At 38.5% G+C, this 18032-nt stretch overlaps 2 protein-coding genes across 8 annotated transcripts in view; one reads left to right on the top strand and one right to left on the bottom strand.

The window, feature by feature from the left end:
* The window catches only part of rec114 (REC114 meiotic recombination protein), a 59146-nt gene that overhangs the window by 7352 nt on the left and 33762 nt on the right, over positions 1–18032 (top strand). For 2 of the 5 annotated variants that reach the window (XM_037095418.1, XM_037095419.1), the window contains exons 6-7: positions 603–680; positions 920–1114. In XM_037095418.1, coding sequence (XP_036951313.1) covers positions 603–680; positions 920–1084 — 243 coding nt within the window. In that variant the 3' untranslated portion in view covers positions 1085–1114. Of the gene's footprint in view, positions 1–602; positions 681–919; positions 1746–18032 lie in introns of those variants that run through there. The other 3 variants (XM_037095417.1, XM_037095421.1, XM_037095420.1) reach the window with 2 other exon arrangements.
* Positions 1310–18032, bottom strand: part of nptnb (neuroplastin b) — a 31116-nt gene continuing 14393 nt past the window's right edge. For 2 of the 3 annotated variants that reach the window (XM_037095414.1, XM_037095416.1), the window contains 7 exons: positions 14244–14418; positions 13011–13105; positions 9899–10032; positions 9446–9719; positions 2715–2736; positions 2535–2608; positions 1310–2442 (listed from right to left, as the gene is read on the bottom strand). In XM_037095414.1, the coding sequence (XP_036951309.1) occupies positions 2548–2608; positions 2715–2736; positions 9446–9719; positions 9899–10032; positions 13011–13105; positions 14244–14418 (761 nt within the window). In that variant the 3' untranslated portion in view covers positions 1310–2442; positions 2535–2547. The remainder of the gene's footprint in view (positions 2443–2534; positions 2609–2714; positions 2737–9445; positions 9720–9898; positions 10033–13010; positions 13106–14243; positions 14419–18032) is intronic. The other variant, XM_037095415.1, reaches the window with a different exon arrangement.

The raw sequence follows: 18032 nt of genomic DNA, 5'->3' as shown, positions 1-18032 counted from the left end.
ATGAGTCGTGAGCAAATCGCAATACACTATATGGTGTAGAAGACAGTACGCCCCATCCCAAACACACATACACAGAAGTAGAACAACAGTAGAATTACTGAATACATCAGATCAAACTGGTATAACCTTTAAACCAGTTACAAGATGAGTTTTGAATACGAAGGAAAATGTCGGTAATGAAAACAGATTTTTTTTTGTTCTAAAGCCAACAACAATGATATTACCCACTATAGCGATGAAGTTGTCAGGGCTATATCACTCTATTCTACTTCATTTCAGTTGTGACCTTTCATTTACTTTCAAACTTGGAAACACACAGCATATGGTTAATTAGAAATTAGATTCTGAGTAAAACTTGGATACTGCCATCTGGCTTACTACAATTACGACACTAAGGACTGAGGAAGGGCTGGACCCTGCCATGGGTTGAATGTGACCTTTAGCGAACAGATACTGAAGGAGTTCACAGTGAGGATGAAAGGGCTTTGAGGGGTGGATACTGTTCAATTAGTAATGGAGCCATTGATTGGTCTCTTAACCCTGTGGTGTCATGCCGTGTTGCTCAAATCTTTTTTCTTCTTTTGTGTGTAACCCTGTTTCAGCAGACTGGGCAGGGAAAAGCTACAGGAGTTGAGCCTGAAGTTATCCAGGGATCGGTGTCCATCAAGCGTCTCGCCCAGGTATTGATCTTTAAAAAGTCAAGGCTAACAACTAACAGAATTCAACATCCACTGTGCAACATATTCATTGTAATTCTTTTCAAGATTAAACTAAGAATCACAGTGTTTGCATTGATTTTCATGAGGGGCATGATGCTCAGATTAACATCCTTATATATGAACGCTTACATAGGCTTCTACATTAATTGGTTCCTCAATTCAGTTCAAGTTTGAAAATGTATTTGCTGGACCTTCCACAGCACTTCTTGGGAGAGACTGCCTTGGCTGTGCCTCAAGTATATCGTCACGGCTGTTTGGCACAAGGTGACTTGGAGCCCATCCTGCGTATTTGTCTGCTGGATCCCAGCTTTCATGCATTTGTTGAGAAGGTGGAGGGGGAGCTTAGGAAACTGCTTGAAGAGTGAAGAATCTCAACAACAGCTGAAGGCAGAAAGGTCAAGTCAGTGCCGCGTGTTTTTTCTTATACAGTGTGTGTAGGCAGTGCCTGGTGGTGGTGTTGGTGGAGTGTTTGTTGCTGTGCTGCCAATGTTGTTTAAATGATGCTAAACAGTAGTTGCTATGGTGTATGGCTCGAAGGGGATGCTTTGAATTTAGGTGGTTGAGATGAAGAAGTTGCAAAAGGCAAAACATTCATTTTCAAATTTTTTATTCAGAAAAAAAATATTGGTCTCACTCATATGTTAGATCGTGGCTATATACTCTGGTCCCTCTATTTCCCACCTTAATGCAGGTCCATTTCCACCTCAACACACATGGATACATTGTATTGAAACAGGAGTCATGCAGCTACAGCAGTGAATTTTGCTATGCCAGCTTCCAAGTGATCCCACAATGTTAAAGCTTCACTGAGTAAAACAAACTGCCCTCCATATATCTATTTAAGAATACATATTGCATAGGATTATAGCCATGCTATACAGTTAAAGAGAGGAAAATAAAAAATCAAAATCAAAAACTGAAATTGGGAAATATAAAAAAAATATTTTTTACAGATTTCCTATCATTTGAACACTCATACTTCAACATATACAAGACACCTAAGTTACTCTGGAAAGAAAATAAAAATAATACACGTATCATTTTTGTTTAGATAGTTAAACACACAGTAGTCATTTTCTGTAATCACTCTCATTTAAATTTGAATACTGCCAGTCATTGAAGCCCTTGCTTCACAATAAAAGATCTCTTAAAAGTGGACATCTTGTCACAAAATCAAACATAGTTAAATGACCATGATATGCTGTACAAATTTTCAAGAATAAAACTAACTATATATATATGTATATATAGATCATATATATGATATATATACATATGATATATATATATGATAAGGATGACTCCATAAAAAACATAGGTCATTTTCGATGCAAAAAAAGCCACACGAGGGATAACAACAGAAAATGTATATTCTGAGTATCCTATTGCGTAATTATCTTGCATGCATTGTACATGATATGTAATACAAAAGGGATCACCTCATTTGAGGATATGGTAAAATCAATAAAGGAGACACCAACAGCACATTAAAAATGTGTACACCTTTATGGTGGTTTTAGTCATTATTCATCATCCTGAAATCTCCATGTAAGACTGAATAAGGCATGCTTAAGACAGCCATTATGTTCTTTTTGTTGCCAGTGTTATGCTGATATTGTTTCTCATAAAATGAGACAAGATATGCTTTTTTCAAAACTGCCCGGAGCTCTATCCACCTCTGACACCGTCATGTAGTCACAAAAATGCAGTTTAGCCATCTCATCTGTGAAGAGAAAATCAAGAGAAGGCGTGACTACGGATAATCCTCACAGTGAGTTCTATATTTAGCCCCCTCCCCCTCCAACAGTGTCTTACTTGAGTAAATTTCTTATTTTGTATTCCTCTGGCGAATGTTTTTGTCCTTGTGGTTGTTTGTTGAATTTGTTTTCCTGGGAAAGAAGCAGTAATGATTTAGTGACCTAAAGGTAATTCCAATTCAAATCACAGTCCCCAGCTTTTCTGTTTGAATTATACGTGTAGCAAAAGCATACTTACATTTGTCCAACTGGTTCATCATCTTTGGCATGAGAAAGAGGGAGCATGGCAGAAACAGAACACAGAAGACAAATATAAGATAAAAAGAAAACACCTGTGTTGCATGTTTCAGCACATTTACTGCAAATTATTTGTACTTTACTTTGCTGACAGTTTTCCCATTTTTCATGTTTCCCTGGCAGCCATTAGTATGTCTATTAGACAGAAAGGTTACCAGATCTTTCGGTGAACATTATTATTGTGCGATGATGCAGCTGAAAGCACAGATTGCTTTGAATACTGGTGCGGTAGTCGTGTTCTGGTGGGAAGCTCTGACATCACACACATGGGAGTGAGCTGCTGAACAGCTTTGTATGCACAAGCTTTGTGTCTGATACACAGACTTCGAAGGAAAAAAACTCAGCAAACACAGGAGTGTGAATTCAACAGCTTCTTGCTCTGTGAAGGCTTTTGGGCTCTAAAGGCTGCCGAAGGCGCTTTGGAAGGTGGTAAAACCCATTCAGATAAACAGCTGTATGTTTGTGGAAAATGGTCAGCAGTGACATATTTGTAGTAGAAGGGCTGAAATGTGAAAACAAGCTGTGGTATAATCTGTTAAATAACCACATCTTTAACGCCAAGGATTGTAAACTTAACCTCACATGCCATGTGAATCTCAGGGGGTTCCTGTTCATTTCAGACTGAGCATATGCGTAGGAGGCTTACAGATGGCTCACTTAAAGCCATTTTTTAATTACACTCAGCAATTTCATAGTGATTTTGTAAAAGAGCTGAGGACATGAGAGTGATATTGTGACTGACTTGGCTTCAAAACATGATTCTCTTCAAAGCTTTCTCTCTTCAAAGCTTTCACTCAGCATCTAGAGGTTATATCAGTTCCCTGCAGTACACAGTGCTTATTATCTCTGTTCAGTGCTCATTCCATTCAGATTGAGGTTACACATTTTAAGTAATAATCTTTTCAGTGTGACCACATGTAAGAATGTCATTCTTTCTCATCATACAGCAGTGCAATAAAAACACACATTACAATATAGCAGTAAGAAACACTACAGGAAGAGGACGTGGTGAATAATAGTGGATATTGTTGCACTGAGTGACAAGTTAGTTCAACACCCCCACAGCCTTGGGGTAGACATGGTGGTTGGTGTTTGGCATACAAATGAAAATGTGTCAACAGGTAAGTAACCAGTCACAGTGAGGAAAATTACATGCAGCTTTAAGTCGGAGATAAGCAGCATTAGCAGCATTCCATGGTATTAATATGGAGCAGATTATGACAGTTATAATGTTAGACAAAAAAACATGGTTCTGTGATCACTTAGAGGAGGAACATCTGTCAGCATCTCCCACCATTTTCACACCTCATGTCTTAACACCACAAAAGCTATGTTTACTATAATGGGTTTGCAAGCACAGAACGAACAACAGACGGTTACTGTGTGAGATTGACAGTTGAAGATCGTTGATAATCAATATAGCATACAAGACCGATTGCAATGGTTATAGTGTAGTTTTTATGTAACATCAAAAAATACAGCATGTGGGTGGTAAGTTTTTTAGCTCAAAATTCATCTTTTACATAAAGGGAGCTGTTATTTTTCGCAAATCATCACACAGCAAAATCTGCAAATTTAGCAGCTGGGTTTTGAAACATGATAGAAATGTCAGCCTCTGCCTCAGAGCCCTTGCCTGTGAAGTATGAAAGTGTTCAAACACAGCTAAGCCATCAAGAGACCAGAATTCATAATGCAGGCAGACAGGGGCCAAAACCTCCGGGAATACGGGATGCTAAAAGGAGATTTTAGAGAGGCTGTGCCTCGTGAGCAGGGAGTCCTCATTCCTGATTTGAATGGCATAAACATGACAAATATAATCCACCTTAATCGCTTCATTTTTCCGGTAGATGAAACCAAACTAGAGGCCATGCACAGAGCTTAGTTGAGCTGCCTGGTTTCTCTACTGTATGTGTGCTGAAATTCGAAGCAAGTATAATAGTAAAGTGTTTTTTTTCCTAATTATCATGTAATAAACAATTTTAACAGGTCACAAATAAATGGTGTTATAAATGATCAACTGATATACTTCAAATTACTGAAATGTACGCTTTATATATTCCATTACTGATTATAGATAGATAAAGATATAAATGATTAGAGACACAGTTAACCATCATAGTGTATTACTGGTTCAGTAAGATTGACAAGATTGTAAAAAAAATCTGTCTCCCTCCCTTGATCCTTATAAAGCTGTTCCTCCAAAACACAAAAATGCGCACTGCTAACTACAAGCTCTCTTAGCTTTTCTTTATACTAATAACTGCATAAATAAGCAGCTCTGTTGAAGGCAACAACCAATTACACACGTAATTGTACCTTAGGCCGGCAGTTGCTGATCTGTCTTGTGGGTGTGTGCCAGTGCTAATTTTGGCAGCTATTTAAGATTTAGTCTTAGTCTTAAAATGAAAATGATCATTGTTTTGAGTCATGTTTTAGTCATTTTTATCCTTTGTAGTTTTAGTCTTGTTTTAGTCGATGCAAACTCAAAATGTTCATGTTGAATTTTATTGAAAGAAAAGTAATTTTGGAAACTTTTAGTCAAAATGTGTTCTCGCTTTAAACTCATAGGCGGATAAGCCTCTGCATAATCACAAGCTTCATGTTTGTCAAACATGTCAGACAGTTTGAGGCTGATGTGTAGGCTGTACTTACAAATACAACCATGAAAGTCACACTACTGCTGAAACAATTGGTCGATTAATATTCCTATCTGGCGTCAGCGCCAAGAAATCATACACAACACTGACTCTATCATGTTAGAACACTTTGACTCAATAATAACTGCAGTGCCATTTTTAGAGGCTTTTTTCATGTAAAGACAAGCGAAAATTGATCAGGCTGCTTGTCCAAATATCTACAGTACATAAATAAACTTACAGTTTTACAAGTTACTACATTAACACAGGATGCACATTTAGACAATGTTCCCTATTTGTTTTACTTGAGCAACTGGGCTGAAAACCTGAAAATGGAGATTGGTTTCCGGCCAGGCTGAGCCACCGTGGTTTGGAAGCAGATTTGCCAAAGTTGATGCAACTGATTGACTAGTAACACTGACTTAGGATCTGCAAATATGCTTAGTAAATATTGGGACCAAAAGGGAAGTTGTTTGTATTATTAGTTGTATTATTACTATAGACACAGGTTGTCTCACAGCCATCTTTCACTGTAGTGTGTTTTTCTTTTTGCCGAATTATAAATCCACTCCGTTTTGCCGTTTTTTGTCGGTTTAGGACAGCATTACCTGGGTCTCTGCACATCTCAGTCAATGACAAGGATGTATTTATTATATTTTTACCCTTGCACTTTGTCTGCTATTCTTGTGCGACTAGCTCGTGTAGCTTTAGCAATGTATCTGCACTATGCGGGCCGAGTCTTGTGGAAGATTTCTGGTCCTACACAGTGCACGTGAGCAGGCCGGTAGACTAGCAGGTTGGCAGTTGAAACATTTTATACAACGCTAATGAAATAACTGAATTGATTTATTAGTGGCATGTAACAGCCACAGCCTTTTTTTCTCTTTCAAAATTTGATATATTGATTGCTGTCAGGATCTTGAAGGATTTTCTACAAATATTTCCACAACAACCCTTTGAATAATTAACACATTTTATTCTTCACCTTACCCCTTACTGTGAGATTGCTAAAGGTGTGGATAAAACGTGCAGCGCAAAGTTAAGAGGAGAAAAATGGAAGAAAGAAACAGCACCACATCTAATGAACGCCTCAAGTTATTGAAGCCTAAAACAGGTGTATCTGCTTAACATTGCTTACACATTTGACTGACTAAATCTTATTTTGTTTGTAAGTAAATGAAAAGACATGCCCTGAAGCTCATTTGTTAAGTTTGTAAAACACTGTAGCGTGCAGCTGTTTCCCTTTTGAAATGATTCATAATAGTGAGGTGACCCTTGTGGTTTGTGTCCATGTTTTATTCGAAAATGCAAAGGTGATGAAGCCACGTGAGTTGAGGTCAGAGACAGGCTCTGGTCACTGGATGTGCCGGAGGCTTTTTAGACATTAGGATCTTGTCACATTGTTATCAATTGATTTTGACTGCCTCTGAAAGCTTAGCTTACTAAAACTATAACTTATTCAACTTCAAGAAAGTTGAATAAATGTAGAACAAGTCAACAAAGGAACAGAAGAATTGATTGAGAAATAATGAAATTAACAATATCTTTATCTGGAGTCATCATCATCTAGATCATACTTTGTTCCAACTTTGTTTATTGTTGTGGTTATCTGTCTCTGTCTTTAGATTTTGCATTTTTTGTTATCCACGTTAATGTGGTTTTTATATTTTGGCATAACATTCAGACCCAGATTGCAGATGCTTTGGTTTTAACCTCAGTTGGCAGAGTAGAGGCCCTTTAAGTTTTTTGTACACTTAACTCTCAAGTGGCTCTCTAATATCACAGCTGTGATGGCTAGATTATATTGAAAAAACAAGGGCCATCCAGTAATAGAGGACTAGACATTTAAGTATTAATAACAGTACAATAGATGTTGGATGGAGCAAGCACCAGTGTATTTCAAAGTGGTTCTAATAATATAGGTAAGTGCTATGTGTAGTTTAGAGTAGTTATTCTAAACTTGATGGGTCTACCTGGCACTTGAGTCCAAAAAGTGCCCAGTAAGTGCTTAGGATGGGAAGTGTGAACCAGTTCCACTTGAGAACCAGTTCAGAGTGTGGCTTCATTTTATGAAGAAATATAGCAATATTGCTAATTTTCATTGTCTGTAAAATGTATATTTAAGTAAGGGTGGAAAAACCTGCAACATGGCCTCAAATTCCAGGGATGCCATGTGCTTGACATTCTACTGAGCCACAGCTTCCAAATTCAGCTGCACAACTGTTACCATGAGAAAATAACCCATGTTGTAATAACATTCGCCAACCTAAGTAGGCATAACAGGTTTCTTCTCTGTCTACGAATTCCAGTATATAAACAAATGTACTGTGGAACTGGTTCCAGGTTAAACAGCAATTAAACAGTCAAGCCTTTACACACCTAAGTCAAATGCATGCCTTTTTTCTGTTCTGTCTCTACACAGATAGAAAAGTTAAGATGGCATATAATAAAGGGTCGATAAAGAACTGGACTGATAAGCAGAATCATATAACGGCACTGGTATCAATATCATGTTATCACTTATCTACTACAAGTAATGATAGTTTGTTCAAGGCAGTACTATAGAATGCTTGAACATGTTACATACAAAACAAATACAAATACATTTTTCTGTGGATTATCACAGTTAGAACTATTACAGTTTGAGAAAACTAGAAAGTTCAAAGAAAGATTTTATATGATTATTAAATTTTTTATTTTTTTTTTATCTTCACCTCCCTTCCATTTTTGTGTATATATCTTTATTTGATCAGTTACATTATCACACATATTTTTAATGTAATTAACAGTTTCGTTAACATAACAAAAATAGAAAGTGGTGTTCAGCAAGTAGGGGCCACATTTGGCAATAATAATTGATTTTCATAGCATTGGTTTTTGAATATGTGAAAGTACAATTTAATATTAAGGATTGTTCCTGCATGTGCCGATTATTTTAGCTGACATAGTCAATGTAGATTTTCAACTCCCAGACCTGAAGTTTTGAGGCTGTGACATTTAAGACTGCTAGCATAAATTGGGTGTGAATATTTACTCTGGATCATTTGAGGAAGACGTCGAAAGTTTAATCACAAGAAAATTCCTAATTGAGCTTTTCATATGTCAAGTGATTACGGCTCTTTGGAGATGCACAAGTTAATCAAAACAATTGACACCTTTGAAAACATATCAGACGTTATGGGTTCAATCCTAATGAACAAGAAATGAATGGAGACATTTTTCTTTCACCTAAAAAAAAAGCGTAATTTACTGTGTTAATATCTATGCAGTTATCGTAATGTTTGTGGATGGACTGTAAGCTCATAAAAACATATACATCGACAGAAAGGAGATAAAAAGAATCTCTGAAACCATGCAGGATCTCTCACTTACCACCCGTTAAGATTATGTTGCCATTAGGAAAGATGGGGGAGGGGAAAAGAATAGTAACCAATTAAGTTATATAGTCGGACTGATGCGTTGTACAGCTACAGGTTGATAATCCCACATGCTTAACACTGTTATTCTGTTGTCTACATGGGAAACAAATGTACTGTTACCATTGCCATTAGCACAGCAGCACACAAATAGGTTAGCTGTGGACCGTCTGTATGAAGGTCATACCCATATGAATCTTACAATGTCCTTTCTTCACCCTTTGGCCACAGAGGTCGAGAGTCTTTGACAGCTAATTGACCTACAGATCTCTGAGAGCACATGCAACCTTTTGGTTCAGTAGTCTACTTGCATCTGTAAACATTTATGTATCATACTCTCTGATGCTCTCCTTTTTTGGTGACATTTTACCTTACAGTTATTGTCCTTTTGGACAACTTCTGCGGAATTGTCTTACCTGACTGGTAACCTTCACTGATTTACCCTAATTTCAACTGTACAACTTTGTTCAATTTCAGATCAGTATGTACAGGATATAGGTTTTTTATATATATATATATATATATATATATATATATATATATATATATATATATATAACCTATATCCTATATATGTGTGAACCGTGCATACTGCTGGAAACAGAGAAAAGGTTTCTTACCATCAATAATGTCGTCTGGCGTCTTGCGTTTCTCATACACAACGATGATGACTACTAGGATTATAATTTCTGCGAGCACACCCAGGAAAGGCCAAAGCGGCGCAAGGTGGCTACGCACCCGTAGTATAGTGGTCTCAGCATTGTTTCCAATCACATTTGTGGCATTGCACTCGTATCTACCAGGATCTGTGGTTATATCCAGGTTTAGTATGTTGAGCTCTGTGTAGTTGTCTCTGTTAGTGATGAAGAAGCGTCCAGTGGAGTTGTCAATGTCCTGGAACACAATGACCATTGTTCAAAGTTAGTTACATTTAAAACATGTTAAAATGGTTTCTTTCAGAGTAGAAATATCTCATGCCCTTTATGGTATTGTGCAGATATATCTGTCTGTCTGTTTCCATCTCTCTATTGTAACTCTGTATATGTATACTTTATTTACATATGTACATGTACCGTGTAGGATGTTCCGTCGACTTTACGCCATGTCCAGGTTGGATGCGGGTAACCAACAGACTTGCAGTAAAGCATCGCATTTTCTCCTTCGTTTTTATTTTCACTTCGCTTGTGGCCAGTGATATCAGGTTTTGCTGGAAAGGTAAAATAAATAAATAAAGTTGATCATTAGCTGTGTTGGCAGAGGTACGACATTCAAAGGGACGTTTTAACTCCTACCAGATGGCATGAATAAGGAAAGCATGATTGGCTTCTCTGGCTTTGGTAATAATATGTGTTATTCAGATGTCTGTGTAAGAGAGAGGAGTGTAATTAAGACTCTCTATAGCAGCATTGATTCACTGAAGCAGCTCAATTTTCTTTAATATTTTCCTAATCTCAAACTGTTGCAGTCAAGAAGAAGCATAGCACGCTCTTTAAAATCACATGCATCACCTTGTCATGTAATCTGTATCTCACACAGGGGTCACTGAATTTGTGTTGTATCTTGTTTCCTACATGTCTATCATCTTTTCCATTTGATTCCACAAACTACTCATATGGTTTTGTTTTGTTTTGATGATTATTATAAGTACTTTTCACACCAAATCATTTTAACAAAAAGCTCTATATTGTTAGCAATTTTTATTGCTATCAAAACCTCTTGTTGCCTGCAGTATTTCAATGTTTCCAAAATAAATACCTGTTCAGCTTAACATATAGATAACATCATCATATCAGAACAATTTGTATATGTAAAACAGCATTGTAAAACAGAGTCTTGCGTGAGAGGCTACAAGAATAGAGTAGTAGAATAGAGGCTTGCCAAGGAGTAAAACTGGACTGCTGCTTTCAATAAAATGTACTATTTTGGGTGTGCAGATGTTTTGTGAGCACATCCTCCCAACACCAAACCCCAGCAGTGGGGAATATCACTCAGAAAGAGATAAAAACATTTCAGTACAATTCATAATGAGGTCATGGAAGAGGGGGGATCAGTATGATATGAAAGCCAGATGTTCCCATTCAACATAATTCCACAGTGAATTCCACAAAAGAGATGTTGAGCCAATGGAAAACGGTGTGAATTGGCCCTGATTAATGAATAAACTGGTAATAAAAATGCAGCACAAAGGTTATGAATTTAATAAATTCTGGCATATGTCATGTAACACTGCAACAAGTCAGACGGATCCATAGAACAGTATTCTCCAAAGGTGAGACTCTCCGTGTAACTTGTGCAGCACCAGGAAGATAGCTGTTCCTCCTTTTCCACTAATCCTCAAATTTACAATAATTCCTTCCATGCAATTAAGCAGAATAAGGAAGAGGCCTGGAGTGAGCATTTTTCAGCTGTGCGTGGATAATGGAGCGGGAGGGGTCTGAGCTCTTTGGTGACATCACCCCACTCTAATTATGGTGCACACGTGCTCCCTGCGCGAGGGAGTGGCCAAGCTCATTTGTGCTTCATCCTGACTGTATTATGTCAGTGACTGACAGCCCTGAGACAACCCTCTGAGTGGCGCTAAAATGGGCAGAAACCTCCATTTCACACTCCCAACTACGATTACTGTGACCATTAATCTGTGTGTGCTAGACAGAGGAAAAGTGACACATGAATGTGAGAGGCACATGCGTGGAGGAGCAAGGTCAAAGCTGTCAGAACGAATAGAAAGTAGCTAATTAAGATTACATGAGACGGGAGAGAGCCATTCAATCCAAATTCTTAATAAGAACTTTTCACAAATTTATTTATTAAGCAGCCACATTTTTTAATTTTGATGGATTTGTATAAAATACAAAACCATATTTTTTTTTTCTAGAGGAATGCATGGAAATCAGCATGCAGGGTAGACCATTTTCATACAGAAGCGTGCTAAACATTTACCAATATTTTAGAAATATAAGGTACCAAATATGTATCTGTGGTAAGCTTAGTATCACAGACAATAAACTCCACTCCTGCCACAGAGATGGCTGGGACCGGATTCAGAGCCTTAATCCTACAACATCACACAACCCTCCATCTGTTGCCTCTGAGCCGAGTCCTGCAAGGATGAGTGTGCCAAGGACACTGTAGGCGAGGGATCTCAGTGAACTGCTGCCAGAAGCGCAGTGCAAGGCTGGCTAGCATAACAGTGGGCCTGCTACCTGGGTCACAAAAGATCTCAAATGGCTCTAAAAAATCAGAAGAGCATTTAACAACTAAGGAAAATGTTTTGTTTAGATCCAGCAGATTGTACCTACTCTTGACGTCAAAACATATTTTTTTTTAGACCCAGAATGTAGGCCTCTTTAAAGGACAGAAACATGCATCATCAGTTTGGTTAAAAGACTGAATCTTTCTCCAGGGGACAGATAGCAAGCCGCAACAGTCACAGGCCTGCAGTCTACTGATGGCTAACACACTTCAGTTTGAATGGCGATGAGTCCCATCATCTCACAATCCAGTGAAAGCAGAACACACACGGTCATCACCCATGTTATGCAATCAGCCAGCGCTTTAAGACAGCCGCGGAATAAGAGACAGGGCATGCTCAGTATGCACCGTACCCATGCCACAGCAAATTGACTTAAGCTCTATACACGGGCAGCTTCTTTTGAACAGGGTTTCACTTGCCCTTTCTCAGAGAAGATTCCTTATTCAAGTAGATGGCTTTGGTGTCAGCTTGAATGATACCAATGCAATAGTTGGTTGGGCCTAGCCTGTTACATTAACAGTTTTCACTAACCTTCTTTACTTAAATCATTATTAGCTCTATCAGATATAAGATAAATACATGAATAACTGTTCTTAAGGATGCCTCCTATTGGTCTTTGTGTTTGCACGTTTTAGTGAGCACGTGCAGCGCCTGTCCATTTTGCTAGACTGTTGTCTCAGTGAAAGCCAAGAGTGACAACAGCCTCCGGATCCCCCCCGCACCCCTTCATCACCACTGCACTGGATGAATTCAAACATCTTTGTCAACAAGGACTCTCTTTACACAGCTTTGGGTGCTTCACTTTTCTAGGACACCTTTGTATGTTCATCTCTCTGCAGAAAACCACAGATCAGGCTCAATTTCAAGCCAAGATTTTTTTTTTTAGAATTTGAATACATCATGGAGGAAAAATATCACAGGAGGGATCTTACCTTTCACTTCAATTGTGGCATTTGCATTTGGTGCCATGACAAATGTGTAAACACACATGTATTCCCCAGAATCATCTGCCCGCGGTTTATTGATTCTACAAAAAAATTAAAGAACACTTATTTCATAACTTTTCATTCATCAGTCACGTACAGTGTGAGTAGGGAAGTAAATAAAGTCAACCAATTTCAGTTTAACTCCAGTAATTAGTTTGGACGACAACAGTGAAAGCTTGAGGGGCTGATGGAGCCATGGGAGACAAAATGTTGGCATTATGCTGTTATAACAGCAGCTCTGGGTTCTGCAGGGAAGGGCACCACAGGCATTTTAGCTGTAGTCTTCAGAGTATCACTGATGAAATGTGACAAGGAAGTGACCAATTGGTCTTATCTTGTGGCTACGGAGAGTCTGCGGTATGTCTATGGGGGCGACAGTAGCTTTTTGCTCCAGTGGTTACACTGTGTGACAGCAGGAACTAACAACTAGTTGGTACATTAGGCCCTGATGATTGCTTTTCTGGTTAGATGCATAGGTATAGTTCATTATTTGGATTAAGGTGTAATTACTGCACCATTTGTTCTAAATCAAAAGGGTGAGAAAGCCAGGAGTAGCATTAGCACTGATCACTGAGTCAAAGGCAGTCTGAAGATATTCGAATCGAACAGGGTGCCAAAATGCTACAGCTAAGGATTATTTTCAATAATGATTCTACCCATTATTTTCACAGTTAATATCTGTTGAGTCTATGAGATGTAAAAAGCATTGTGAAAAACGCTCAACACATTTCCCAGGGCTCAAAGTGATGTCTTCAAAATACTTCAAAATAAAAGACTTTTCATTTTGCATGATAAACTACTTGATAAATCAAAAAGCTAACAAGCCACAATGCTTCCATTTCGAAATTCCAATGCCTTGGTAACCGACCATATTCACACCCGGACTGTGATGGCTGTGGTGTGAATATGGTCTGATGTAGAGGATTGTAGAATGGGAATTCTCTGCCACACTGTGGTCTCTGGTTTGACCTGTTTACAAAGTACTTCCTTTGTTTCAGGGAGTTCCTGGTCCTTTACATGCAAAATTGCATTGACATTGTATTTTGCTCCTATAGATACTTCTATTTTACATGATACATGTAGACTCTAATGAATCTCATTGTCCTCCCTCCTAAAATACTGCAAATATTTTCTATCTTCCTCTATGTATTAACACATAGAGAGGAAGCTGTTTGTCACCTGTATGCTGTGTTCCTCTGCTCTGTCCGTGTATTGGCGATCTCCTGTCCGTTCTTCATCCAGAAGCTTTCAGTGTGGGGGGTTTGAGCAGTGGTGAGGTTACAAAGCAGGGTAACTGGTTTGCTAGTGCTGTCCGCTGACAGGATGATCTGATCAGAGGCATTGATCTTTGGTTCTGGAAGACAGAAACAGTCAAACTTTATCACAGAACTGAGGCTCAACACTGCTCAAATGCTTCCTCACATGCTGTAGTAGCTGTAGGCTATATGCTGTTTTTATACAATCTGTGTAGGAGGCTGTCTATGAAGTGAGGACCAAAGTACAAACTGCACATAAACAAAAGACATAATAAGTACATGAAACAGCCGGGATTCCTTGTGTCAAGCATTTATCTTTAGAGTAAATAAGAAGTAACTGTTTGATGTAGAAATGCCCTTAAGAGCACAAGAGAAATCTCCCTGGTATTTACACAAACATGTTGATCAAAATTGTATATTTTATATCCTTAATTTGACAGATAGTTATACTGTAGCTGATAACTGGAGTCATTTTAATATTTCATTGTAACAAAGATAAACTGTATGGGCTGTCAAACATGGCCTAGCCTTTGCCAGCTTGCATGCAATAGAATATCTAAGTAAAACAAGCCCATGTACTTGGGGATCTGGCCTGAAGATTTACACTGAACAGTCTTTTGACATTTTCCTTTAAGGCTGAATGACTACCTACATTACTTCACCCTCTAAATTGCTAAGCACACTGGTTACTAAACAATACCAGGGTCCATTTCTCAAGGACGTTCAGGGGAGTAGGAGGTGTCACATGAGAGCGAGGCACCCTTTGCTCTGCCTTGAGCAGTGAGCAGAAAGCCTCCCCTGCACCGGCCCCCTTCCCCCTCCTCTCCTCCTCTTCCTCCTCCTCCTCCTCCTCCTCCTCCTCCTCCTCCACCTCCTCCTCCTCCTCCAGGGCGGGCCAACCATGGCAACGATGGAGCCCCCGAGGGGAGGAGCAGAGAAGAGAAGCATCATAATCCTACTACTGGATGCTCCTGCAAGGCCACAGGGAGAGCAAAAGGGAGGAGAGGGCAAAGGAGAGCTACTGAGACTGGCAAGTGTCTGTTAGCATTCATTGCACTTTCTTCTTGCGATTCTGTATAGTCAATAGCTCAGAGGATGTCTCTCCCCTCCCCCCGACATCTCTCTCTCTCCCCCACCTAGCAGAACCACATGTGCTATTAATAGTATCTTCGAGACATGCATACACACACAAACATGAGGTACATAAATTAACATTTAGCAAACACGGCACTGTGGTCCACAGGCAATTTAACCAGAAGGTTGTTTGTAGGACACCTTGTCACAACTTAAAACTGCTGGACAATGTATTGCCATATCGAAATAAAACTAAATATAAAATGTCAAGATGATGTGAAACCTGATCCCCATTTCTTTTTGCTGGTACTCCCAATACAGCACTGCATGTATTGGTATTGTATCCAATAAACTGACAGACATAACATAGGGGCTTAATGTTATTGCATCATCAGCTTAATTATGTTTTTTCTTGATATTATCTGGTACTTATTAAAGTACTAGATTTTGACTGACTATGAAGAAGGGCCATGTTTTGTGGCATTTTATCAAGATGCATTGAATCAGTTCAGCTTAAGAGCTGAGATATCATTTGCATGGCCTAAATTAAGGTGAGCATTATGTCACTAATCACAGCCAAAGCAGGCTGAGCACATGACATTAGAAAAGATGAATCTGCAGAGAGATGTCCCAGTAACTGTCACACAGAGAATAGTGGGCCTCCTGAGCACGTGCTTGAGCTAAATGGTTTGAACCGCTCGTTCTTAATAAGGATACACAATTTTCAATACATTCTTGTTCCTTATTTGGAACAACACACATTTATGTTACTTTGCAATAAAAACAGTAAAACTTAACATACTATTATAACTGTTTTAAAAAAGCAAAATGTGACAAAAATGTGCTTTGCTTTTAAGTGTACGTGTCACTCAAAATCCATGGAGATCTAGTTTGTAATCAGATCAAGTGATACTACATACAAAATCTATTTGTTTGTATTTGAGTATGAAACACTCACCCCTTGTTGGCTTGACAAGTGGCTGAAAAAGATTTTCGGTTTACTTTTTCACCGAGAAAACCAGCTGTGTTCACTGAACTCATATGGGACACAATAAATACCAAATATGAAAAGTGAGAAAGAAAGAGAAATCATTCCCAGAAAACTCACAAACCACTCCTACAACATAATGTACTTGTCTGCAGTCCATTTATTTTTTGACAGCCATTTCACCAAAATATGGCTAAATAAACTACTTCAGCTCTGTTTCAAGAAAGGGCAATGGAAATGAAATACAACACAGAACCAGTTCAGTTAGCCATATTTTTGTGTGACAATCAACAATGCTGTAGGTGTGGTTGGAGACGTTTCTATGGATGTTTTGTCACCGTTCGAACAAATAGTAATCGAATGAGTTAAAGCTGACCACAGCTGCTGTTCTTTGGAGCAATAGTGCAACATTTTGGGAAACATGCTTACCAGTACTTACTTCCTTTCTCGGAACTAGATTAGATTAGATAAATATGCTTTCATTTCTGTACACTAAGTACAAAGCTACAGCCAGGAGCCTAGCACCTTATCTTAGCATTAAGACTGCAAACAGGGAAGAAACGGCTAGCCTGGCTTTAGGAAGTCACTACTCCCAGCCAAGAAGTGGTCCAGTACCTTGGTGTTTGTATGTATTTATCAAACAACATATAAAATGTTAATGAAAAGAGGCATATTATACCATTGTATCCAGTTCTTATGCTTAGCTTGACTGACTGCTGGTTGTAGCTTCATATTCATTGTATAGACATGAGAGTGATATGTTTGATCTAAAAATAAAAAAAAAATGAAGAAGAAGCAAAGCATATAAGCACATTTCCCAAAGTGACAAACTAGATATTTAATAAGAAACAACAAAAAAATGTTTTTGGGGGTTTCATAGAATATTTTGGTAAAGTATCACTTTAAGTACATGCCAAAAAAAAATCCATGTTAAAACGTTGTATCTCCTGTAGATATTATCCATTAGAGCGTCTCACAAAACTAAATCAACCGAAAGGCCAAAACAAGAAGACAGTCAGACTTCAGCATGTCTCCCCAGCTACAAACTATACATTCATATCAATGGGCTATTATGTATAGTCTGTTATATACATGCAATATCATGGATATCACGTGTATATACAGAGAACATTTATTCCTCAGTAATGACAGAATATATTTCATGAGGACTGTGTATTTGATAAGTAACATTGTGGCAGATAAGTAGGAAGAGTGTAAATGTGAGAAGTGACCAGCTGCTGTCCTTCATATCATCATTTGAATTGCATCAGCCCTTACACCTAATCAAATAGTGCTCGCACAGAAATCAAAATTTGTCAGTCTAATCAGAGTAGCCAGCGAGGATCAAACTCCTCTAAGCTCCTCAGAGAGCTTCACTATGACTAACAACATTCCACATCCCCCTGTGCTCCAGTGGGCAGAGCACTGAAGCATGTACAGATCGGAAGAGTCCAGTTGAAATTCAGTTTTGTTGAATGTTTGTGTGCATAGAGCATAGGGTTAAGGATATAATGTCATTACTGATTCACACTGACATGATTAATGGCTGAGAAGGCACAAGGTTATGCAGTGCACAGGCAAATCCAGAGAGACCGTTTTGTAGACGTAAAATCTCTGTCTCATCTGGAAGAGAAATGAGACACTCAAGGC

This window comes from Acanthopagrus latus, chromosome 4, assembly GCF_904848185.1.
Source record: "Acanthopagrus latus isolate v.2019 chromosome 4, fAcaLat1.1, whole genome shotgun sequence".
NCBI classification, from domain to species: domain Eukaryota; kingdom Metazoa; phylum Chordata; class Actinopteri; order Spariformes; family Sparidae; genus Acanthopagrus; species Acanthopagrus latus.
Note: the sequence above shows the minus strand (reverse complement) of the source record. Positions and strands in the feature narration are given on the sequence as shown.